At 46.7% G+C, this 24958-nt stretch overlaps 1 protein-coding gene across 2 annotated transcripts in view; it reads right to left on the bottom strand.

Moving 5' to 3' along the window:
* Nucleotides 1–917: 917 nt before the first annotated feature.
* The window catches only part of LOC142818051 (uncharacterized), a 40018-nt gene continuing 15977 nt past the window's right edge, over nt 918–24958 (bottom strand). For both annotated transcript variants that reach the window (XM_075896257.1, XM_075896256.1), the window contains 4 exons: nt 20541–20680; nt 16556–16741; nt 14124–14921; nt 918–13707 (listed from right to left, as the gene is read on the bottom strand). In XM_075896257.1, coding sequence (XP_075752372.1) covers nt 13702–13707; nt 14124–14921; nt 16556–16741; nt 20541–20680 — 1130 coding nt within the window. In that variant the 3' untranslated portion in view covers nt 918–13701. The remainder of the gene's footprint in view (nt 13708–14123; nt 14922–16555; nt 16742–20540; nt 20681–24958) is intronic.

The following is a 24958-nucleotide window of genomic DNA, read 5'->3' on the forward strand; positions in this document are numbered from 1 at the left end:
GCGTGTGCCCCCACCTCTCACTGCCGAAAAGCCGCGTCATTCAGGACGCAATGAAGCCGAGTCGCCACTACGCCTGTTGCAAAGTGCTCGGACAGAAGCCCTGCGCCGAGTAGGATACTCGCGAAAGAAGCGTGTGCGCCCGCATCCCACTGAACGAACGCCCTACGCCGAGTTGGATACTCATGAAGAAAGCGTGTGCCCCACCTTTCACTGCCGAGTCGCAAAGCCGCGCCGCCGTTCAGGATGCATTGAAGCCGAGTCGACTGACTACGCCTGATACACCTAGTCCTGCTGCGAAAAACGCCACACCGGAGATTACTGCACTCCACTTGGTGAGTTTTTGTTGATTCTCAGCATGCTGTTATTGAAAGCGCGTTTCCGATACTTTCTTTTTAATAGAGGCTACGAACTGAGCTCGGGCAGCAAGGACAGAAATGTAGTGGTGATACATGCGTGCGATCGTAAAATCCTTGAAAGCCTGCGCGCAAAACTTTGTCGTGCGTCACTACCACACTGTCGAAGCTAAAAGCAAAGCATGCAGCCTCAAGACATTGTCTTTATTCGAACTAGTTTAAGACAAGAGAACTAAACTTATTGGAGAGCTCTTCGCGAATGTTTTTTTCCATGGTTTCACTGCAATACGGCCCCGTGTTCAGGTGAAGGCAAGTTAGACTCGCAGTTATCCTCGCCCGTTTGTGGTTGTCGCTTTCTTTTTCGCCCCCTGTGTATTATGTGATCTGAAAATAATCTGCCACCCTTCTCTATGAAACTGTCGTGTGCACTCCATGTGGCTATACTCTGCATGATGTGTCCTTTGAGAGGCTTCTTCAATAAAAGAATATATTAGGGCGAAGCTTACTAAAATCACAGCTGCCAACTGTTGTAACCACTATACCCATGCAAAAATAAATATGCAATACATGAGATAATAATTTATTAACATGAAAACTGTCCCATGAGAGAACACTGAAGGTATTTACAGGAGAATGGCACAACAAAGATAACACTTTATGCGTCAAGCATAGACGTACGTGAATGTATACATTGGTGAGTTCATGTATGAACAGTCATGGTAATAACTTTGAAAAGCAAAATGAACTCTGCTTGCAGTGCAAGCTGAAGGAAAATGAGAAGGGAGACAGGAAAGAGCGTACTCTTTCCTGTCCCCCATCTCGTTTTTCCTTCAGCTTGCACTGCAAGCCGATTTTCAAGTATGAAACCAACTAGTCTGCAAAGAAATATTGATTCAAAAAGCACAAAGTCTTTGTTAGAATTTTAGTGGAAGCGGCATGGCAGGCACGTATATTAAATGGACACTGTCGACACGATGCTGTCTTGCCAATATGTGTAAAGTACACAGATGAAGCATGGTGCATACACAGGCAATATCAATTTGACTTTCTGTTGATTAGAAAGCACTATACTGTACTTAGGCTCAGCCATCTTCAGACTAGAGTAGGGCTCTGTTGTTTTGAGCTAAAATTGAAAATGCAAGTGGCACATCAGTACTAAAAATGTAGGCTCGGTAGTTGGCCATCATATAATGGTGCACTGGATGATGCGGTGTTCACAGAAGGGAATACTATTGCTGACAGCACAGGTAGTTTGCCGGGTTAACACATAAGTGTGCATTGCAGGGAACTTGGTAGTGACAAGTGGTGTTCTGGTACCGTTTTATACATTGAATGATGTGGGCCGACAGCACTGAGGACCAACCCACCACATCTAGTGGCGACCTGCAGGTTACGGCATTGAAATCCCGGCCGCAGTGGCAATCTCGATGCAGCACATTGGAATGAAAGAAAAAAGATGAGTGCACTATACAATGGGACGGCGTGTCATAACACAAAATAGCTCAATCGGCTGCTATCAAGCAAGGTATCAAATAAGAATAAACAGCAAATAACAAAATGGAGAGGGTGAAATAAAAGAAACCATGCTAAGTTGTCAATACACTGTAATGTTGCTAATTAGACGAGTCGGAGCAAGAAAAGTACGGTTAAAGTCTAGAAACACGCGCGACTACACTTTCTGGAAGCTGATAGCAGTTTATTGAGGTGCCTTCTGGGAGAACCTCATAGGGTACTTCAGTAATTCGCTGTAAAACCTTGTAAGGCCTGAAATAGAATCATAGCCCAAAAACCTTCTCCGAAAATATGTCTGTGCCCCAACGGGTGTTTCATAAATGATATTGTTACTGGTAGATGACAGAAAACGGGTATATTTACAATATTTACAGTCACAGTAATGCGGGTAAAAACAACTAAGATAGCGAGAGCAGGCACCACCTAGTCCTTCACCTTTTCGTCCTCTCTATGTGAGCGGCACATAACGTTACCCACCGGCGGTGAAGGCACCGACTCGGTGCAGTCAGAGAAAGACGGTATAGTGGTGGTTATTATACATGTGCGTTGCGGCAGCCCGGTGTATGACATGGCTTCAGACGTACAACGTAAACGATGTTGGTACGGAATTGAGTCGACGAGGACAAAGACAATTCAATTTCTTATGTCACGGCGGTCACTTGGCGGTGCACAGGGTACGGTTCAGAGGGCGGGGACAGTAGCTTTGTAAAAAGCCCAATACAGCGTGCTGGAGACCACAGCACAGGAATCCTGGAGGAAAGTGAGTGTTTATATGAATGCTCTCGTAGCGAAATTGTTGGCCCGTTTGCGAGTCGGTTAGCCGAACGCACACAAGTTGACGTGTAGGGTCGGCATGGGCTATAGCTTATTGAGCGTATTCAGTGGGTGGGCATGTTGAAGGAGGCATCATTGGTGTCCATAGGCAACATTGGATTTCAGCCAAATGAAATAAAGGCAAACAGCCAGCTGCCTCGTGTTACGACGTATATGTTGCACAAGACTAAGACATCTTGTATGTAAACCATGTACGGCTCCGTTGAGTTTCGGGCACGGCACGAGAGTTCTTTATGTTGGCGTGCAACGGGCTTTCCGAAAAGGTTTTTTTTTTGAAGCACATTGGATGAAGCACGAGCCAAAAAAACGAGCGAACCTCTTTGGAAGCATGTGTAATAGGGAAGTTGATGACGGCGCATATTTTTGCTAGATCAGCTCGTTTACTTGCAGTTTCAACAAGATGGCCAAGCACGGTGGTCTCCAGGCTCCAAAAGCAGCATTTTGAAGAGTTGAGTTGAAGATCAGCAATGTGAAAGACTTGCAATATAGCCGACAAGTTTTGCAGGTGACTGGTGAATGTAGGGGAGAAAACTACGATATCGTCCAGGCAGCAAAGGCATGTAGACCACTTGAAACCCCTCAGTAGAGAGTCCATCACACGCTCAAAATGTTGCTGGCGCATTACACAAACTAAAGGGCATGACTTAACTCCCAATCATTTTCATCAACAGCTATTTGTCAATAGCCCGAACGAAGGTCGATGGAAGAAAAGTACCGTGTACTAGAAGGGAATCAATGGCGTCGTCTATTTGCAGCAATGGGTAGAAGTATTTTTTTATTTTGTTGATGTGCGGGTGAAATACCGGTAGTCAACGCAGAACTGCCAGGTGTTGTCTTTGTTTTTTACAAATACCATGGGTGACGCTCAAGAGCTCTAAAATGGCTCCATGATGTCCTTAGCAAGTATTTCATCAACTTCCGTTTGAATGACGCTGCGCTCGGTCGCCGAGAAATGCTAAGGGTGTCGATGAATGGGTGTTGCGTCCGCGTTGTCTATTCGATGTCTCACTAGATATGTTTGTCCAAGTTTGGGTGAAGCAACGTCGCGGTATGACTCCTAGGAAAGGCGTAGGTCCTGGCTTTTAAAAGGGTCAGGGTCCGGGGCAATCATGTTTTCGAATGTGTCATCAGGTGTCTGGCCAGCATCAGGGCTGCCTGGAGGCGACTGTGGAGCATCAATGGCCAGAGCAACAGGGTTGTTTGTGTCTAAAGGTGATATTGTGCCCAGCGTGATACCTTCAGGAAGCAGTTGTGCGCAGCGCCCAACGTTCAGGACAGGTCTGCAAAAGTTGTTCACAGAAACAGTCACAAGATAGTGAGGCAAAACTAATCTTCGCGTCAGTAGAACGTCCAAGGAGCAACGTCCAGAACAGCAAAGAGATCTGAGGTGTTGTGGTCATCGAAGCTCACTTGCGCAAAGCACATTCAAAGGACGGTAGGTGTTTGGCTATTGGCTACGCGAACAACAGGTGATAAGGCACGTGTAACGACCTTACGAAGACGACGAGAAAGGTGAGCACTCATGAATGATGATTGGGCCCTTTTGTGGATGAGCGCTGAAACAGGCATGCCCTCTACATCTTCATCCATAAGCTTTTGTCGAGATGCCAGAGTTAACAGAAGATTTCCGAGTCGATCAGTCAAGGCAGCATCACCTTCCGGGAGCTGCGCTGGTCTGTTTTCCCGAGGAGGGACGGCGAGGGGGAGCGACTGGACATAAGCAACCGAGAAAGTCGTTGGGTCTGGGGAGACGGCGACGAGCCATAATGTGGGGTCAATGTTCGGGCATTAGTGTTCAGTGGATTGCCGTGCAAAGGGTAGGATGAAGCGTCGTCTGGACGGTATGGTGCACGAGGAGACGATGGCCGACGATAGCGACAATAGAGGGAAATGTGACCGGCGCCATTGCAGTTGAAGCATATCGACCCGTCATCTCGCGTGCGCCATTGGTTCGAATCATGGTACCTGGAATAAGTCAGTTGTGGCTGTTAGTATGGAGCAGGGCTGACATAGAATGACTTTGGGCACATACAGGCTGGATGCCTGCATTCGCCAGTTCTTTGCGCACGGCGGCCTGAATCAATGACACTGTCGGGCGGGCCTCCTCGTGAGACTTAGCCTGGGAGCAGATGGAGTTGCTGCCTCGATCTTACGCAGCATGAGACGCAGGAAGTTTTTGGTACAGGGCGGCGGCTGGATCTAGACGTCTTTGCGCGTCGACGTGGGAGCAGTGTTAGGGAGCTGAACAAATTGCTGCGTAACATGTCGGCTTTTTGCTTCTTTGAAACTTAAGCACTCCCTGATAATGTCGTAAATGGTGGAGCAGTCTTTGTACACGAGCAAGTGAAGGGCGTCGTGAGCGATGCCTTCATTAATGTGGGTGACTTTGTTGGCTTCAGCCATTTGGCTATCAATTTGCCGGCACAAGGCTAAGACATCTTGCCCCGCCGCGGTGGTCTAGTGGCTAAGGTACTCGGCTGCTGACCCGCAGTTCGCGGGTTCGAAACCCGGCCGCGGCGGCTGCATTTCTGATGGAGGCGGAAATGTAGGCCCGTGTGCTCAGATTTGGGTGCACGTTAAAGAACCCCAGGTGGTCAAATTTTCCGGAGCCCTCCACTACGGCGTCTCTCATAATCATATGGTGGTTTTAGGACGTTAAACCCCACATATCAATCAATCAAGGCTAAGACATCTTGTATGTAAACCATGTGCAGCTCCTTTGAGGTTTGGGCACGGCACGAGAGTTCTTTCTCTTAGCTTGCAATGGGCTTTCCAAAACGGTGTTTAATTTTTTTGTTTACATACATCTTTTTTTGTTACGTACATTTACATTATCCTCGTGTGTGTCGAACCACACACTGGCCCTACCCCTGATGTAGTACCTAACGTTTGCAAGCATCAAAGTCGAATCACAGCGATCGGTCTTGCTGCTGCATTCTTAGTTGGCCAGCCACTTCTCCACGTGACCGTTATCAGTCCCGCAGAAGGGGCCTGGGTCTCGGAGGTGGGTCACGACAACGTGACTGGGTGCATTCGGCATAGCGGGGGCTGGATCAGGAGAATTGTCTGCCGGCATGATGGACTGTCCAAGAATACGCCCGCTGCGAAATTCCGTTGTGTGCTCCTGACGTGCCCAGCACCTCCACCAAAGATGTTACGGAGAGATGACAGAAAACGAGTGTATTTACTATATTCACAGTAACAGTACTGCGGGTGGCCAGGACAGGTACCACCTAGTCTTCTCACTTCTCACTTCTTCGGTTTCTAGGTAAACGGCACATAACAATACTGTCAGTGTCGTGGTTTTGGGACATTAACCCCCCCCCCCCGCCCCTCAAAAAACGCAATTGAAGAGCTCATAACTCCTGACGGCAAGGCGAAACAAAAGTCACTCATGGTGGAATGGCACAATGTTACTGCACAACATTGATGAGTATCTGATTGTGACTTGTAAGGGCTACACCTGGTGGATCCAAGGGACTAGTGGGATTAATGGGCACCATTCTTTAACATCAACTTTGACAAGTCTGTATGCATGATACTGAGGTAGTAGTGCAGAGCCAAATGCTTCTGCCTGTGGCTAAGGTGACCAATTGTAAGGTTATGATATTACAGCTAATGCGAGGAGTCGTTCTCGCTTTGGTTCAAAGATGAAGCATCAAGTGCAGCGATACAAATGAGCTGCTCCTTCGCTTAGACTTAATTGCACTTTAAAGAATCCCACATGGCCTAATTTGATCCGAAGTCACCCACTGTGGGCTCCGTCGCGGTGGTCTAGTGGCTAAAATACTTGGCAGCTGACCCGCAGGCCGTGGGATTGAATCCCTGCTGTGGTGACTACATTTCCGATGGAGGCGGAAATGGTGTAGGCCAGTGTGCCCAGATTTGGGAGCCCGTTAACGAACCCCAGGCCCCAGGTGGTCGAAATTCCCGGAGCCCTCCACTACGGCGTCTCCCATAATCATATGGTAATTTTGGGACGTTAAACCCCACATATCATCAGTTGCCCACTGCGGTGTGCTTCACAATCATATTGCTACGTAGCTGACGTATCAGCGGTGAAAAGACGACAACGAGGAAGTGGTCTGTCGGTTGCGCGTGCTGCTTCCATCTTAGTCGACGCCATACGCATCATTTTGAATATAGATTTTAAATAGACACACCTCGTGTGATTTTTACGTAACATCTTTGTGGTGGACGTGCTGGGTACTTCCCCGTCTTCATCACGAAGCTCTGCAACGGCCGCATCATCATAGGTCTAACCATGTCACAGGTTGAACAACCATCGTCTTCGCCACCTGCCCCTACCGTGACTTCTACATACGTCGTTCTACCTCCTGCTCGTGATCCCGGTGTATTTTCCGGTCAGGATGGCGTTGACGTCGAGAAAATGGATAAACCGGTACGAACGGGTCAGCGCAAGCTATAGGTGGGACCCGACTCTTATGCTTGCTAATGTGCTTTTTTACCTCGATGGCCCACCGCGCGTGTGGTTCGAGACGCACGAAGCGGAGATTACGAGCTGGGACTCCTTTAAAGAAAAGATCCGCAACCTTTTTGGCGACACCATTGCGCGGCAGATCGCAGCGCGAACTCAACTGGCGGCCCGTGCACAGACGTCGATGGAGTCGTACGTCGCATACATTCACGACGTCATCGCCCTATGCCGCCAGATTGACGAGCACATGAGTGAGTCGAAGAAAGTGGCCCATGCGCTGAAAGGCATAGCAGACGACGCATTTAATCTACTAGTTTACAACAACGTTGCCACCGTCGACGCCATCATTAAAGAGTGCCGGCGGTTCGAAGAAGCCAAGAGCCGCCGTATTACTCAGCGATTCACCCGGCTGCCCAACACGGCCGCGACCTCATCGTGTGAAGCCGCCCGCCAGTCCCCCACGTATGACAACGTCACACGTATTGTTCGTCGGGAAATCGAAGCCGCCTGTCCGGCTCCTCTTCAGCCACCCGTTTTCGCAACGCTCGCCTCTGACCAATAACAGCCGTCAGTGGCGTTAATACAAGCTGTGGTGAGGCAGGAGTTTGCGAACCTCGGACTTCCCTCAGCATGTCCCCTGACTCGCCCTGAAGTCCCGTCCTACTCCCGAGGACACGCTCGCCGTTCACCTCCAACAATGCCCTTCCGTAACCCTTCGGAATGGCGAACACCCGACGACCGACCTATTTGTTTTTCCTACCACCAGCCTGGGCACGTTTCTCGCTATTGCCGCCGCCGTTGGTCAAACCAACCACGTCAGACTTCCTCTACCTCGGCGCTCATGCATCCGACGAGCCCTCGACGTTCAGACGCCACACCCTTCAATTTCTATTCGTCGTCATCTTACTAGCCTTCCACTGACGCCCCTTTGCCCGGTCGCCGCTACCCTGACGCCCCTTCGTCTGGTCGCCGCAGCTCTCGCTCCCCGTCGCCGCTATGTCGCCAATCCCGCTCTCCGCCACCTCGGCGCTTTTCCTCGCCGAGCTTCTCTGGACGACCGCAGCAGGAAAACTAGATATTGCAGCTTATAGAGGTGAAGCTGCAATACCAATGACGACCGAAAATCCTCTACTGACGCTTCCCACGCACCATAGCCTGCTTGAAGTAGAAGTCGACCATGTTCCTGTGACCGCCCTCATTGACACAGGTGCGCACCTGTCTATTATGAGCGCTTCTCTACGCTGCCGCTTACAAAAGATTATGACGCCATCTACGACGCAGGCAATACGTGTTGCCGATGGCGGTACTGTACCAGTAATCGGAATGTGCACTGCTCATGTCAGCATTGCCGGTCGTCACGCCGTGGTCCTTTTTGCCGTGCTAGCCTGCTGCCCTCATGACCTCACACTTGGCTTTGATTTTCTTTCGGCACACTCGGCCTTAAGTGATTGTTCGTCTGATACCCTCAGCCTTGATCTACCAATCCTTACCGACTACTCTGCAAAGCCCACCAGCCGCTTGAGCCCAACCACTTTCGTTCGCCAGCCCCCTCGAGCCGTCACGTACGTGTCTTTGTCATCGACCCCTCCCGTTCCTGACGGTGATTATATCGTTACGCCAATTACTGACGTTCGGCTGACGCGCAGTGTTACTGTGCCCTATACCATCGCGACCATAGCGGATAAATGTGTGTTACTTCCGCTCCTTAACTTTGGTTTCACCCCTCAAGTGTTGCCCTGCCAGATGTCTCTAGCCCAGCTAACTGCCATAACATAGGACGATGTCAGTATTGTCGCTGTATCTGCTCCTGATCGAAGCGCAGTCTCACGGTCACCCAGCTCAGACGATGGTATGTTTCGAAACATGATTGGATCGGAGCTGTCGCCTCACCAGGCCGACGCTCTCTGCCAAGTTTTGGCCTCATACAGTGACATTTTCGACACCGACGATCGTCCCTTAGGCCAGACTAAAATTGTCACTCACCGAATCAACACTGGTGACTCTGCGCCCATTCACCGTCGGCCGTACCGCGTGTCAGCATCTGAGCGAGAAGTGATTCAGAAAGAAGTGGCCAAAATGCTTACGAAAAACGTAATCGAACCATCAACGAGCCCTTGGGCATCTCCCGTGGTATTAGTAAAAAAGAAAGACGGCTCATGGCGTTTCTGCGTTGATTATCGCCACCTCAACAAAATTACCAAAAAAGACGTATATCCTCTACCACGCATTGACGATGCCCTTGATTGCCTCCATGGCGGCACCTTCTTTTCATCTCTCGACCTCCGATCTGGCTACTGGCAAATTACTGTACATGACATGGACCGAGAAAAGACCGCCTTCGTTACCCCTGACGGCCTTTACCAATTCAAGGTCATGCCGTTCGGGCTCTGCAACGCTCCAGCGATTTTCGAGAGAATGATGGACACGCTCCTACAAGGATTTAAATGGTCGACATGTTTGTGTTACCTGGACGACGTGATCATTTTCTCACCTACCTTTGCAACCCACCTTGAACGCCTTTCGACCATTCTATCCATATTTCGACGGGCCGGCCTGCAGCTCAATTCCTCCAAGTGCCACTTCGGTCTTCGTCAGATTACTGTATTGGGTCACCTTGTTGACGCTGCCGGCGTACGGCCAGACCCGGCGAAAGTACGCGCTGTTACAAACTTCCCAGTCCCACGCTCTGTCCATGATGTTCGCAGTTTTGTGGGCCTCTGCTCCTACTACGCCGGTTTGTGAAAAACTTTGCGGCACTCGCACGGCCACTCACCGACCTTCTCAAACAAGACGTCCCATTTTCTTGGGGCCCTCCTCAAGCTGACGCCTTCTCTCAGCTAATCACTGCTCTAACGACACTTCCTATTCTTGCACATTTCGACCCCGATGCTCCCACAGAAGTGCGAACAGACGCGAGTGGTCACGGAATTGGTGCAGTTTTGGCGCAAATTCAGCGGGGCTACGACCGTGTAATCGCGTACGCGAGCCGTCTGCTTTCTAAGTCTGAACGCAATTATTCTATAACAGAACGGGAATGTCTCGCTCTTGTTTGGGCGGTTTCAAAATTCCGTCCTTACTTGTATGGCCGCCCTTTCCGTGTCATCACAGATCACCACGCGCTGTGTTGGCTTTCTTCTCTGAAGGACCCCACTGGACGACTTGGTCGTTGGGCATTACGCCTACAAGAGTATTCCTACTCGGTTGCTTATAAGTCTGGACGTCTCCATCTGGACGCCGATTGCTTATCCCGCTATCCTGTTGATCAGCCCGACGAACCAGATATCGAGCCTAGCCTCAGCGTCATGTCAATGTCCCAGTTTCTTCAGATTGGTGATGAACAACGTCGTGATGCTTCTCTGCGACAACTTATTGACCGTCTCGAATCTGCTCCGAACGACACGTCACTTCGCATGTACGTCCTCCTGAATAGCACGCTGTACCGTCGTAGCCTCCAGCCAGATGGCCCTGAGCTCCTTCTTGTCGTGCCGAAAAATTTGCGTTCAACCGTGCTGCACGAGCGTCACGATGAACCAACTGCTGGTCATCTGGGTGTATCTCGGACGTACGACCGCGTGTGTCGCCGCTTCTTTTGGCGCGGTCTCGCCCGGTCCGTTCGCCGTTACGTGTCCTCCTGCGATAAATGCCAACGTAGGAAGCGACCTACTGCGCCCCCAGCAGGACTTCTTCAACCGATCTCCATCCCAACCGAACCTTTCTTCAGTGTTGGTATAGATCTTCTCGGTCCTTTTCCCGAGTCGAAATCGGGCAACAAGTGGGTCGTTGTTGCTATAGACTACGCGACTAGGTATGCCATCACTCGAGCGCTCCCCACTAGCACCGCTACTGACGTTGTGGACTTTTTGCTCCACGACGTCATCCTACAGCATGGCGCTCCTCGCCAATTACTCACAGATCGTGGCCACGCATTTTTGTCCCGTGTGATCGACGATCTTCTGCGCTCTTCTTTGACGCACCACAAGCTGACCACTTCCTACCATCCCCAAACAAATGGCCTTACCGAACGGCTAAATCAGACCCTAACGGACATGCTCGCGATGTATGTGTCCTCCGACCACCATGACTGGGACCTGGCGCTACCTCACGTGACCTTCGCGTACAATTCTTCGCGCCACGACACCACTGGTTATTCACCCTTTTATTTGCTTTATGGCCGTGATCCGACGTTACCACTCGACACCTTACTTCCAACCACTACAACGCCGTCAACCGAATATGCACGCGACGCTATTGCTCGTGCCGACCACGCACGTCAGATCGCCCGCTCTAGACTTTCGGCTTCGCAAGCCACCCAGAAAGCCATCTACGACAGCCGGCATGCTGACGTTCACTTCTCACCCGGTTCTCTTGTTCTCCTGTGGTGCCCAGTTCGTCGAGTTGGCTTATCAGAGAAGTTATTGTCTCGCTACATGGGTCGGTCCTTACCGTATCATCCGCCAGGTAACCGACGTCACCTATGAGATCATTCCTGCATCTGAGACCACAAGCCTGCCTGCAACTACACCCAGTGATGTTGTGCACGTCAGCAGGCTAAAACCTTACCACCTGCCTACTGAAGACCGTAGTTAATGTGCACCGAGACGGCACTTTTACCGCCGGGGGGAAGGGGGTAATGCTACGTAGCTGACGTATCAGCGGTGAAAAGACGACAACGAGGAAGTGGTCGGTTGCACGTGCTGCTTCCATCTTAGTCGACGCCATACGCATCATTTTGAATATAGATTTTAAATAGACACACCTCGTGTCATTTTTACGCAACAATATCATCGTTTCGCCACATAAAACCCTAGAAATTATGTTTGAAACTAAGTTGGCTCTGTGCCTAGAACTGTCGTGCACCCAGTTGGTGGGAGGCAGCTGCCATTCAGTGCAGCCTTGCACCAGGCACATTTTTCTCTATCATCATCATCAGCCTGACTACGTCCACTGCAGGACAAAAGCCTGTCCCATGTTCCGCCAGTTAACCCGGTCCTGTGCTTGCTGCTGCCAATTTATACCCGCAAACTTCTTAATCTCCTCTGCCCAACTAACCTTCTGTCTCCCCCTAACCCGCTTTTCTTCTCTGGGAATCCAGTTAGTTACCCTTAATGACCAGCGGTTATCCTGTCTACGTGCTACTTGCCCGGCCCATGTCTATTTCCTCTTCTTTATTTCAGCTATGATATCCTTAACCCCGGTTTGTCCCCTAATCCACTCTGCTCTCTTCTCGTCTCTTAAGGTTACACCTACCATTTTTCTTTCCATTGCTCGCTGCGTCGTCCTCAATTTAAGCTGAACCCTCTTTGTAAGTCTCCAGGTTTCTGCTCCATAGCCAAGTACCGGCAAGATACAGCTGTTATATACCTTATTCTTGAGGGATAGTGGCAATCTACCTGTCATAATTTGAGAGTGCTTGCCGAATGTGCTCCACCCCATTCTTGTTCTTCTAGTTACTTCAATCTCGTGGTTAGGCTCTGCGGTTATTACCTGCCCTAAGTAGACATAGTCTTTTACGACTTCAAGAGCACTATTACCTATCTCGAAGCTCTGCTCCTTTTCGAGGTTGTTGTACATTACTTTCGTTTTCTGCAGATTAATTTTAAGACCCACCTTTCTGCTCTCCTTGTCTAACTCCGTAATCATGAGTTGCAATTCGTCCCCTGAGTTACTCAGCAATGCAATGTCATCGGTGAAGCGCAGGTTACTAAGGTATTCTCCATTAACTCTTATCCCTAACTGTTCCCATTTTAGGCTTCTGAAAACCTCCTGTAAGCACGCGGTAAATACCATTGGGGAGATTGTGTCCCCCTGCCTTACACCCTTCTTGATTGGTATTCTGTTGCTTTCTTTATGAAGCACTATAGTAGCAGTTGATCCCCTGCAGATTTCTTCCAGAATGTTTATATATACTTCATCTACGCCCTGATTCCGCAGTGTCTGCATGACAGCTGATATTTCTACTGAATCAAACGCCTTCTCGTAATCTATGAAGGCTATGTATAGTGGTTGGTTATACTCTGAGCATTTTTCTATTACGTGATTGATAGTATGAATGTAGTCAATTGTTGAGTAGCCTGTTCGGAATCCTGCTTGTTCCTTTGGTTGATTGAATTCTAATGTTTTCTTTACTCTGTTAGCAATTACCTTTGTAAATAGCTTGTATACTACAGAGAGCAAGCTTATCGGCCTGTAATTCTTCAAGTCCTTGTCATCTCCTTTCTTATGTATTAAGATGATTTTTCTCTATGCTTTGGCTCAAAGAATGGTGCCTCTTCTTTGCTTTCTTGGCAGCTGGCTCAACTGCTGGGCGCCCTGTAGGGACCCCCTTGTAAGCCCTGGCCTACGCCTAGCAGTGTTGGTCGGTTGCACCCTTATGTGACGGGCCCGGCGACGTCTTGCTGCAGCGGTAGCCTTGAGTGCCAGCATCAGTCCTGTCCCATCGCTGCTGTTCTGAACACGAGCAAGCTCCTCTCCAAGGCCCTTCACGATATCAAGGTAAGCTGGATTGTGTGCATTTATAGAATGCACACGCCGCAACTGGACCTCCAGGAAATCATATGCATGTTCTTAGGCCTGCACCAAAAGTGATGAAAGAAGTATACTTCACATGTACAGCACACCAACAAGAACTGCACATTTATTTTGCTCCTCTCTAACTGCAGACAACTGCTCAGGAATAAAGTTTAAGCTGAGGAGTCAGTTTAAGTTAAGTTTTTCCTGTCACCTGTTTTGACTATTCTGCTAGTGGAAGTGCTGCTAATACCAACAATTGGTGACCTGTAGTCGCAAACATGGAACAATACGACACCGGTAGTGTTGAAATCGCCCTCAGAATGATGACATCCACCAATATGAAATTGTAAATTCGTTAGTGCGGTGGAGCACAATAATAAGCTTACAGGAATAAAAAAACCTTGACTACTGTTCAGTAGCATTCCCTATGTTTGATTGAAAAGTATTTCAGGGCCCTTTCAAGGGGCTTGTCCTACCTGGGCAAGTTGGGCTGCATCAGGCACCGACGGTACAGGTGCGACGTGTGTGGCCTCTTGCGTGCTGGTGCCTTGCATTGGTTGGAGTTCGTCTGGCTCCTCCTGCTGGGCACTGGTACCTTCCATGGTTCTGGCATTACTGCTGGGCTCCTCCTCTTGGAAGGGTTCGAAAAATATCCTGGGGAGGCACTTCTCGCCCTGGGCCAGCTGTCCCAGTTGGTAGCGGTTGTCAGTACCCAGTGCCGGAGCATTTGGAAACAGTCCTCCGTACTTTTTCCGCACCAAAGCCTGGTGCTTACAAAATGCACCTTGTTTACCAAAGAGACACGTGCATAATCCTATGTCGGCATAGACTTCATAACTGGAGCTGGGGTGGGTGGCACTAGGCACAATGTACTGTCCCTGGCCTACCACTTGGATGGCCTTGGCTGCGTGTTTTGGCGTTCGCGACAGCAGCCGCTTGTACAGCAGTTGATGGGCTGCAACACGGCTGTAGGCGTGGCGGAGGATACGGCTTTCAAAGTATTTCTCCCACACCAGAGCCACCGAGTCTACGAGCGCGACTGCGTTAAATGCTTCGACTCTGTTCAGTATAATGTCTTTGAGCACGCGTGTGGTTGCCTCCACAAAATTGTTGGTGTTGTGGCCCCTTGTCAACACGTCCAAACGGTAGAGCTGCACCCACTGTTCTTGTCGGCGCAAGAATGTCAGAACTCTAGGCACGAAGGCCTCGTGTTGTAGGGCCTTCATTTCGGCAGTCGCAGCTTCAAGTTTTTCTGCTGTGTCTGCATACATGACCTGCAGATAGCAGGAAATTTTTCAATGAGGTGCTCGTATTTGCATATTTTCGCTTTTTTTAAACTGCACCATAATGCAGATTCATTAGCCTGCTTCACTGTCTGCATTGAAGTCACTTTGTGATCTGCACATGCTTGCCCCAGTTTAAAGGGCCACCCTCAAGGACCAAAGATCAAAAATATGTGCACTTTTGCTCCGTGAACATGCTGCCTCAAGGATTTTGCGAATGCTTTATTAAGGAATTCATAAGGGTTAGAACATTGGTTTCAGCTAGTTTCAAATTTTCGCGTGGTCTCGCCACCCTTCTCTTTTAAAGGGAGGAAAAAGCGTAGCCTGCCGTCGTGACTGGTTTAACCCAATCGATGAGCTGCGTGCTTGGTCAAGTCGCCGATCGGCAAATTTGTGCCACTGCGCATGAAAGGAGGATTGGTCAGGTGTAGGAAAGGAGCGCGGGAATTGTTTTTCGAAATGGAGGCTGTGCAGGCTGCGCAGCACTGTAATCTGGAAATTGATTTTCGCGGTCTGCTCTACGAATTGCCAAGCAGTGGTCCATAAAAGTTGATGCTGCTGACATTTTCTGTACGCTTGTGCAAATAGGGAATTTTAGGTTCGAAGTGAATTTGAAGCGAATAGTAATTTTGGTCGAATAATTTCTAATTGAATTGTAATAGTATATATATTGCATATTATAAACAAAAAGGAGCATATTTGTCATGGCCAAACAAACTTGCACAGATCTTTAAAAATTGAAACAGGGCCTATGCAAGGCCTTTTTTTTTTCATCAAAAAAAAGTGGCAACAACTTTGAATTGTAGCAGCATTCGACTTTTGGTACAATCCAAGTAATAGCCAGTAAAATATGCTGTGTTTTAACTTTTTTTTTTACTTAGAGCATATAAGTCTGTGTAACGAGCTTTTCAATTGAAAACAAAAAAAGCAGAATCGATGTCAGGGTAATTCTTTATTAAAACCTTGAAGTGGGGCTTTGCTGCAGTGCGAATTTCTCTTGATTACGTGTTTTGACTGCTTAGCACCAATTCACTGCAGTGAAACCACTTTTACATGTGGTCTAATACGCTTGGGTAAGTGCTTTCATGGTTTAGCATCCCTCCACTGCCGTGAAACCACCTTTACAGAGTGTTACATGTGGACTAATATGCACCTATTTGATCGTTTCGAATAATTCAAAATTTTCAACAATTTAACTTCAATTCAAAGCAAATTTGATTACTGCATTATTCGTTTGAATATTCAAAACATTTGAATATTTGTACAAGCCTAATTTTATGGCATTTGAAATCATTTGAACCCACCAGACGTTTACTGGCGTACTTTTTAAATTTGATTAAAATGGACACAAATGCTGTCAGCGTTGTCATCTGCAGATTAGGGCATCTTGTGCGGCATACACTCCAAATTATATCACGAGGAAGTGAAGGTAATTCATGAACTAGCCTTGCATGACAGCTGTGCTTTTTATACACCTATGCTGCAATGCCAGCGCCATCATGTTGGAAACACGAAAGGAATGCCAGAATAGCAGACCATTGTGAATTTGTTCACTAAGTGCAGATGCAACAAATGGACCTCGTATCTTAGAACTAGAGTTACAACTAGATTGCAAAAAAACTTGCCAGCTGGAAGGCAGACATGAATTGTCTCCTCTGGTCTTTGTCGACAGAGTTGTGAGATGTCGTCAGCCAGCGCCACTCCGCTTGTTCCACATGAAAATGGCACAAAAGCTGCCTTGCTGACGGCCATGTCTGCTGCAGGGCGGTCTTCTCAGCACTTGAATTGTCACTCATGAGTACCTGTGGGGCCTGGCAGACAATGCAATAAAGTTGAAAGCTGTCCATAGTTATAAAGGCATAGAAAAGTCGTAGATGTTGTGAGAACATTTTTCGTGGGTGAATCTAAAAATATAAATAGCCTTGGCTAATAATTTTCTATTGAATTTGAGTTCGCTATTTGCTTTTTAATAAATTATAGAGAGCAGTAACATTTATGGTAAGTTTCAAGGTTAAAGACAAGTATAAGTTTACATCTGTTACCAGTATTTTAAAAAAAGGAGAGAGTGTGGGCAATAAGTCGACGAACTCACTCATTGGCCAACTCACACTGACTCACATTATGAGTCTGAGTCTGGATAAGCAATATTTTTGTGAGTCGAAGTCCGAGAGAGTTTGTTTGAAGAAAATTTTAGCGAGTGTGAGTCCGAGAAGGTTCGGCTTACCAAAATTTTGGAGAGTCTGAGTCCAAGCGAGTCTAAAGCGCAATATATATTTCTTGAGTGAGTTCCACTTTCTTTTGCCGACTTTAGGTTCCACCTAGACATTTTCACATATACTCACATCTATTCACAGGTATTCCAAAGTAGTGTTGTTCATACACCGTTTCAATATTTATTAATTATATGTGTGAATTATACAAAAGGGTGCCTTGACAGTCCCGAACTAAGTCTTCCAGGGAATTTCTTGACTATTATATCTTATCATCTCCTCCAAGAAAAATGACTTTACTGGTTTGGAAGCACTCGGAACTAGTTTTCGAAGATGCTGTGTGAAGCGGCACTAAGAAGAACACCGATTACGTCAGATATTGGTGTTAAAGAGCATTAACACCGCAATCAAAGAAGCTAATTCTAGGCTTATGAACTCATGAGTTGACTCAGTAGTACTCACTCAGACGCAGGTCCAGCCGTGAGTCTGAGGCTGAGTGTGTGCGATTGAGTAATGTTTTGGTGAGTTTGAGTCTAAGTGAGTCCGGCTTAAGAACCTGTATGGGCCTGTACAAAGGCTTACAGTATTGTTAAATAAATAAATATGTGTGAACGAGAGTTTGAGTGAGTTCAGCTCAGAAAAATTTTTGTGAGTCTGAGTACAATGAGTCCAAAGTTCAAAATACAAGGTCCATTTGATTTACCTGCACCAATTGAAACCGGTTCACGGCTGTGCATGCAAAGTTCAGAAATTGTGAAGCGCAAGTTCAGTGGTGCAGGCACAGTGCAACACCCAAAACGAATGACGATGTGCTGATGCAGGCCTTATTTCTGTTCGCTTAGTTGACACCGTTAAGCTAACACTGACTGATGGCGAAATGATTATGCATACAGTTTATGAGGCACAAACTTCTTTGCGAAAAACACATCGTGTTAGTGGAGGCAGGTACGGTGCCTACACCAAAGTGTTGCGTCGTCTGCTCAGCTGCACGCGCGGCTGCACCAAGCCGGCACTGTCAGTGTGGGAGAGGCGGGAAAATCGTGAATCAGCGCTGTACGTCTTCTGCGCCTTTAGAAATGAATGGCAAGGTTCAGAGGTCGTCAATGCTGCACTGCTGAAACGAATGGCATGGCGCAGAACATCGTGAACTGGTTCACGTGGTGCAGGCAAATTGAACAGACTGATATATTTCATGAATGAGCCTGAGTGAGTTCCACAAGTTATGCCGACTTATGGTGTGGGCACATGTTTTAGCTGGAGAAACACTTGTCTAGCCTGAGCGCAATGCACAGAACAGGCACACTTCACCGGCAATGGTGCTGTCACATGGGAAAGATTAAAATTCATAGCCAAATGTATGATGATGATGATGAGAGCATGTAGGTGATTTCTATAAATCCCCACAAGAACCACAAAGGCCCTCTCCTCTGGCTTAGTCTGTGCAGTAATATTTACTTTTGTTTTTGTCACAAATAATTTCTGTCCTGGTACAACTATTTGCTATTGTGCCATTACTTACACTATGCGAATTCAGAAATGTCTTCAAAAGTAGTTACAGAAGTTCCATAGGAAACTACAGGTTTTCCCGCTCACTTTGATCCAAGTGGCAGCTTAGATAATCTGCACGCCATTGAAATAATCCGAGTGCCAACCTCTATATTCCATGTGCCAAACATTTGATCCAAGCCCCAACATATTTAATCCAAGTGCCAACTCAATCAGGCCGCGTGCCAGTGATTTTAATCCAAGTGCCACCGTGTTTAATCCAATCGCCAATGGCTTCAATTCAGGTGCCAGTCAGTTTAATCCATGCACAAAAAGCACAATACGGGGCGTAAAAATGGCAGTGCATTTGAAATGAAGTTTCTACAATATAAAACACTATAGTCGGAAAGTAGAATAAATCATTATTATTAGTATTCGCCGCTAGTATTCGTAGAAACAAAAATTCCGTGGTTCGCTTGAGCCATGTTTAGAGTGCTTATACTGTGCTATGTACAAGTTTGTAGATGAGTGCTTGGCCCGGGTGGAGTCATTTTAATAGCAACGAAAGAAAAAAGCAAGAATATTTTGTGTTCGTCAACAAAGCTCATAATTAGATTTGTATAGCATTACATGTCTGGGCCAGGTCATGTAATGCGGCAGACATAATATTGTTATTGGAGTGCCGGGATGCATCACAAGATAGGAAGAACTTGACTGTGGGCAGCGATGAGTCAGAAACAGGTACATGCTCAATAAATTAGGGGGCCATCACAGGGCAGAGCAAGTTAGAAATCATTTAAGAGGCTTTCGTCCTGTAGGGCACATAAGACGTAAACTCGTGACCCTGATGTGGAAAACGGGAGTCTTATTTTATATTCACATTAGTTATTATCTTTTTATTCAAACAAAATTATGTGTATTCGATGAGCGCGTGTTTCAAGCAAACACGCTTCAGGAATACTAGCGTCGTCTTTTACATGAAAACAGGAGTATCTCCTTTGATGCTTTTATAAAAAACTTAATTCCACATGAACCGAAACAAATGCAACTTGAGTTTGAAATCAAATCAAACTTTATTTATTTACCAGACAAAACCTGGAGGGTCGCCAAGGCTAAAAGCCGCGAGAAGGGCTTGACAAGGGCCCTGGTGACCATCTGTCTATCACCGTTATCACCGGGCTGAGCATACGACTGCGAATGCCTCAGCGAATAAGTAGCCGAAAGCCGTCTGTTTAGCAGACGACACGAATCTATGCATGTGCGACGGTGTACATGGTTATCCAGAATAATGCAGTAGCGACGAAGCATAGACTAACATGGACTCTATGAGCTAATACTTTTAGTACCCATAAATGCAATTAACACACACTGTTATTCTTTTATTTTGAAGCTATGACACCAAAATGCTAGGAGGAAATAGCAATGCGCGCTTCATTTCATAAGCGCAAGCATGTATAGGGGAAGGAAAAGTTCTTCCTGTGACTTCATGTTTACGTTATTTTCACATTTATACTGTATAAAGCGGCAAACTTGTGTTTATAGTGCATGGATTAAAATGACTGGCACTTTAATTAGTCAATGGCAATTGGATTAAACTCACTGGCATGCGGCCTCATTGAGTTGGCGCTTGGATTAAATGTTTGGCACATGGATTAAACAGCTCGGCGCTCAGGTTATTTCAATTTCGTGAAGATTATTTAAGCTGGCCTTTGGATTAAAGTGGGTGGGAAAACCTGTAGTTCGGTTATTGAATTATATTCAAGCCACGCATTGAGCACTGGCCTCTACATTTTCTTCACTAGTTGCTCTTGTAAGTTTGTGTTAACAACGCTATTGTAGAGCATTGGGATGGCATTAATACATAGCAATTCACTGCGCACAAAATTTACAAATTTGTGCCTACTTCCTTACTTACTGGTTGGCCTCCAAAGCAGAGAGGAGGGGCTTCCTTGAGGAGCTTGAAAGCAGCCAGGTAGCCATCGGTGCTCTGCTCCTTGTGAATTAGTACTGCGAGTGGGACAGCACCAGCCTTGGTCGCAGTCAGCACCACTGTTGCTGTGCATTTGGTGGTGTCGCATGAGGCAGTCGAATCGACAAAGACAATCTCTCTTACCAGCTTGAAGTCATGAGCTCGTCGCATGATGGGGGTAACCACGACCACTGCCCTGCAGGCACTGCTGCCACCACGGGTCACATTTATGTGAGTGCATGGCAAGTTAAGTGAAATGGCAGGTGGTCTTTTGAGAACAATCTTCAGGCGCATGACTTTAACTGGTCATTTTGCTCTCTGTACAGTGCTGAATGTTCGTGCAAAATAATTTTTAGTTCTAGCTTCACCTTGCCTTTTAAAAACGTCCTGCAGGCTTTTTTCAAGCAATCATAACATTACCTCATTGTCGAAGTTTGTTGCCTCACAAATCAATTGCAGTAAAAATATTTGGACTCCTTGAAGTACGAGTGGAGTTCAGGTTTACTGCAAGCTTTTTGTACTTCATTTATTGATTCTCCACGAGCACACTGTCAGCTACACAGCGATTAATGACAAAGGGGAAGAAGCTACATCAGCGAGCATTGTTACATATTAGTATCAGATAGAGCAGGGAAGATGAGCAAAATCAAGAGAGCATGGACTCGTGCAAGTGCCCGCATTCCCTTATAAATGCGGAGCATTTCTTTGCGTACTGCATGCACTTTCAGTATCTATCCATCTATATATTTATCTATCTATTTATCTAAGCCCTGCCGCGGTGGTCTAGTGGCTAAGGTACTCGGCTGCTGTCCCACAGGGTGCGGGATCGAATCCTGGTTGCACTGGTGGCATCTATCTGTCTGTCTGTCTGTCTGTCTGTCTGTCTATCTATCTCTATCTATCTAGCCACTTACATCTGGGTGCTCTCGTGATAATCTCCTAAACTTGGTGGGAACCTAAATTAGTATAAGAGGGTTTGATGATTATGACATGCTGGTCAAAACACAAATAACATTACATACATTGTTAAACACTTCTTGTTAAACAGTGGCACATACTGCGGGTGGGTATGTGCCACAGCTGTTTGACACTTGGTATCTACCCAAGAACGACGAGAATACACATGGGCCATTGTAACGCATGAACGTTAAAGGGACCCTGAAACATTTTTTTAAGTAACCATGGAATGGATTCACTAAAAAAGCTTATTGCCTCACGAATTCAACGCTGCAAAAATTTTAAGAATACGTCCAGTATGAGCGGACTCGGAAAAATTTGTCATGCTGCAATCGCATTCGCTCTGCTCTCATCCCGGCGAAAGCTCTGGGAGCTAAACCGGGGCAGGGGGGGGGGGGGGGGGAGGGGGGTATGGCATGGGCAAAAAAAAATAGGTCACACGTGCCTTTTGTCATTGAAAACTTTTTCTTTGTTTTTTTTTTTCGCTTCGAATACGTGGCCTTTTCTGTGTGATCGCAAGCGCACGCGGAGACCAAGTTGCGGCCTCTCGCGGCGATCCCTGTAAGAACCGAGCGCGCCATGTTAACATCAGCGAATGGCTGATAGATGGCCTCCGAATGATTTTTCAGCTTCCTCCGTCATTTGTTGAAACGAGAGAAAGCAATTTTTAGCAGACTTTGATCATTTATTTATTGCGAATTCCAAGCCACGTGCTGTTCTCGGGAGCCTCTTCTACCAATTGGCAACATTTTCTGGCCATGCTCAAAAAGTGTTGCAGGGCCTCTTTAAGACAAAACTGACAGCGGCAGCAGTGACTCGACAAACGCAAAGAAAAATGTCAGGGTGCCAGCAGGGCCTCGCCGCGGTGGTCTAGTGGCTAAGGTACTCAGCTGCTGACTTGCACGTCGCGAGATTGAATCCCGGCTGCGGCGGCTGCATTTCTGATGCAGGCGGAAATGTTGTAGGCCCGCGTGCTCAGATTAGGGTGCACTTTAAAGAACCCCAGGTGGTTGGAATTTGCGGAGCCCTCCACTACAGCATCTCTTATAATCATATGGTGGTTTTTAGACGTTAAACTCCACATATTAATCTATCAGGGTGCCAGCAGGAGTCAAACCCAAGCATAATGCAAGGCAATCAAGAATTCTACCACAGAGCCATGCTAGATCTCGGAACAATTTTTCAAATAGACTGTAATGTTCGTAAAACGTCAATCGTGGTTGCAGTGCTGGCTATGCAATCTCATAAAGATTACATATTTACTCCTTTATGTTGTGTAACCTTTATGTTGTGTAAACGTCCATTATAGTTAGGTGTCATGCGCAGAAGTGGATTTATGTACCAGTGTCCAGGGCTATCATCCTTGCAAGCACAAACCCTTCATATCAGCTTATCGCTTCTGGTGTTGCTAGTACTCATGTTACTGATGGCACAATTGTGCAAGTGCAAACAACTGGTTATAGTTATAGAAACATCTGCAACTGTTCAATATGCATCTGTTCCTGCAACATGTGTACATATATTTAGCATCATTTCATAACATGTCGCTGAATAAAAAAAAATTACAACACGGCCACCTTTCCTTCGCATGCTTCACATAATGTTAATTCCCAAAGTACATGGGATCTGCTGAATTTTTTTTTGTTAGTTTCGCATCTGTCAAATAAGGTGTTCTCTGTTTCGGCTCTACTTCTTAGTCTTCAATGGTATGGCGCCAGGACCAGGATAAGATAGGTTTAAGACGCCTGACCATCTTCCTGAACAGTAAGAGCAATCGGTGCCACCAAGCTAGGCGGAATGTGCCGCCATGCGAACGAGCAGGAAGGAAGCGGACCAAGCTGTTCAAAGAAACACATCAAGCCATTCATCCAGTGATCAACATATGTCATAATTCAGTGTTCGTGCGGCTCTGTGTCTGTGGCCCAGACTGGGCGGCGCATCAGTTATAGGCCTCGCAAACATGTCAATTCATGTAAAGATTGGTGTTTGTAGTAATTTAGCCACACATTGTGCTAGGCATGGGTGCAGCATGCCTCCGTCTATCGGATGTTACAGTCCTAAAATGCTGTTGTCAAAGGCTCGCATGGGAGATATTTGAGGCTTTTGCCATCCACCAAATCCAAAGGGGCCATAGATGTGTGAGCACTCTGCTACTTAATCTGTTTGAAAAAAAAAAATCAATTTGATGTAACGCACATGACTGAAAATTTGTAATCTAACCATTTTTTTGTATCCGCATATCCTTGATTTTGTCGATTAAAATTTCAGCCCCGCCGCGGTGGTCTAGTGGCTAAGGTACTCGGCTGCTGACCCGCAGGTCGTGGGATCGAATCCCGGCTGCGGCGGCTGCATTTCCGATGGAGGCGGAAATGTTGTAGGCCCGTGTGCTCAGATTTGGGTGCACGTTAAAGAACCCCAGGTGGTCAAAATTTCCGGAGCCCTCCACTACGGCGTCTCTCATAATCATATGGTGGTTTTGGGACGTTAAACCCCACATATCAATCGATTAAAATTTCAGTTGGCAGTCAGCGCCCATTTTTGTATCGTCTTCCTTTGTCCCGTTCTTGCGCTTTACGCTTCTTTTCTTTTTTTATTTTCTCCCAAGTTTAAATGGCCTCTCTAGATTGACCTGTGTGGCTGACACTCTGTACAGCTCTGGTTGCTGCTGCTTTCATGCTTTCCGAAATTTCAACATTTTCTTTAATGACATTTACAACCAATCCTTTCAACTAACAGCCAAGAAGGACAAAATGCCTTTGACAAAGATAAATACTTACATTAAAACATAGGCCGGCCAGTATGAGGCATCTCATCTCTTTTTTTCATGTTTTATATTTCACAATTTGTTTCCATGGGCTGACTCGCGAGCTTCAATAATGCTGGTTCTCTGTGAATTGATGCTCATGCATTGTGTCAGTTGTTCTAGATTGCCAACTTATGCCTTGAAACAAAAACCTTTTAAAAATATGTCAGTGTCACTTTCAAAAAAAAATAAATAATGTTTTCGTTATTTCTTTGATCTGGTCATGTATATGTTCTTCTTTCCCTCTTTCTTTTTCATCATTTTGGTTTTCCTATCAATCTGATCTGGTTTTCTGGTTTTGCCACTTGAAACTCCGGCCACCTGTGCACCTCTTGGGCTTTAAGTTTGCCATACTCAAGGTTACTCCAAGTATTTGATGTTTCTGATTTCACAGGAACATAAATTCATCAGAACGTTGTGGGTTTCAAAGCAACAAATACATAATTTCTTACTTCCCAAGCAAATAATGGTAAATGTATGCTCTGACTGGCAGGTGCAACGTACAACCAAGCCACTGGCATGAATCACAAGTAGATGAGGCTTTGTGCTGAGTGTGTCTGTAATTTGTCATAGCTACAACTTCACCATTCACACTTTGAAAATG

Source organism: Rhipicephalus microplus, chromosome 5 (assembly GCF_043290135.1).
Source record: "Rhipicephalus microplus isolate Deutch F79 chromosome 5, USDA_Rmic, whole genome shotgun sequence".
Taxonomy (NCBI): Eukaryota; Metazoa; Arthropoda; class Arachnida; order Ixodida; family Ixodidae; genus Rhipicephalus; species Rhipicephalus microplus.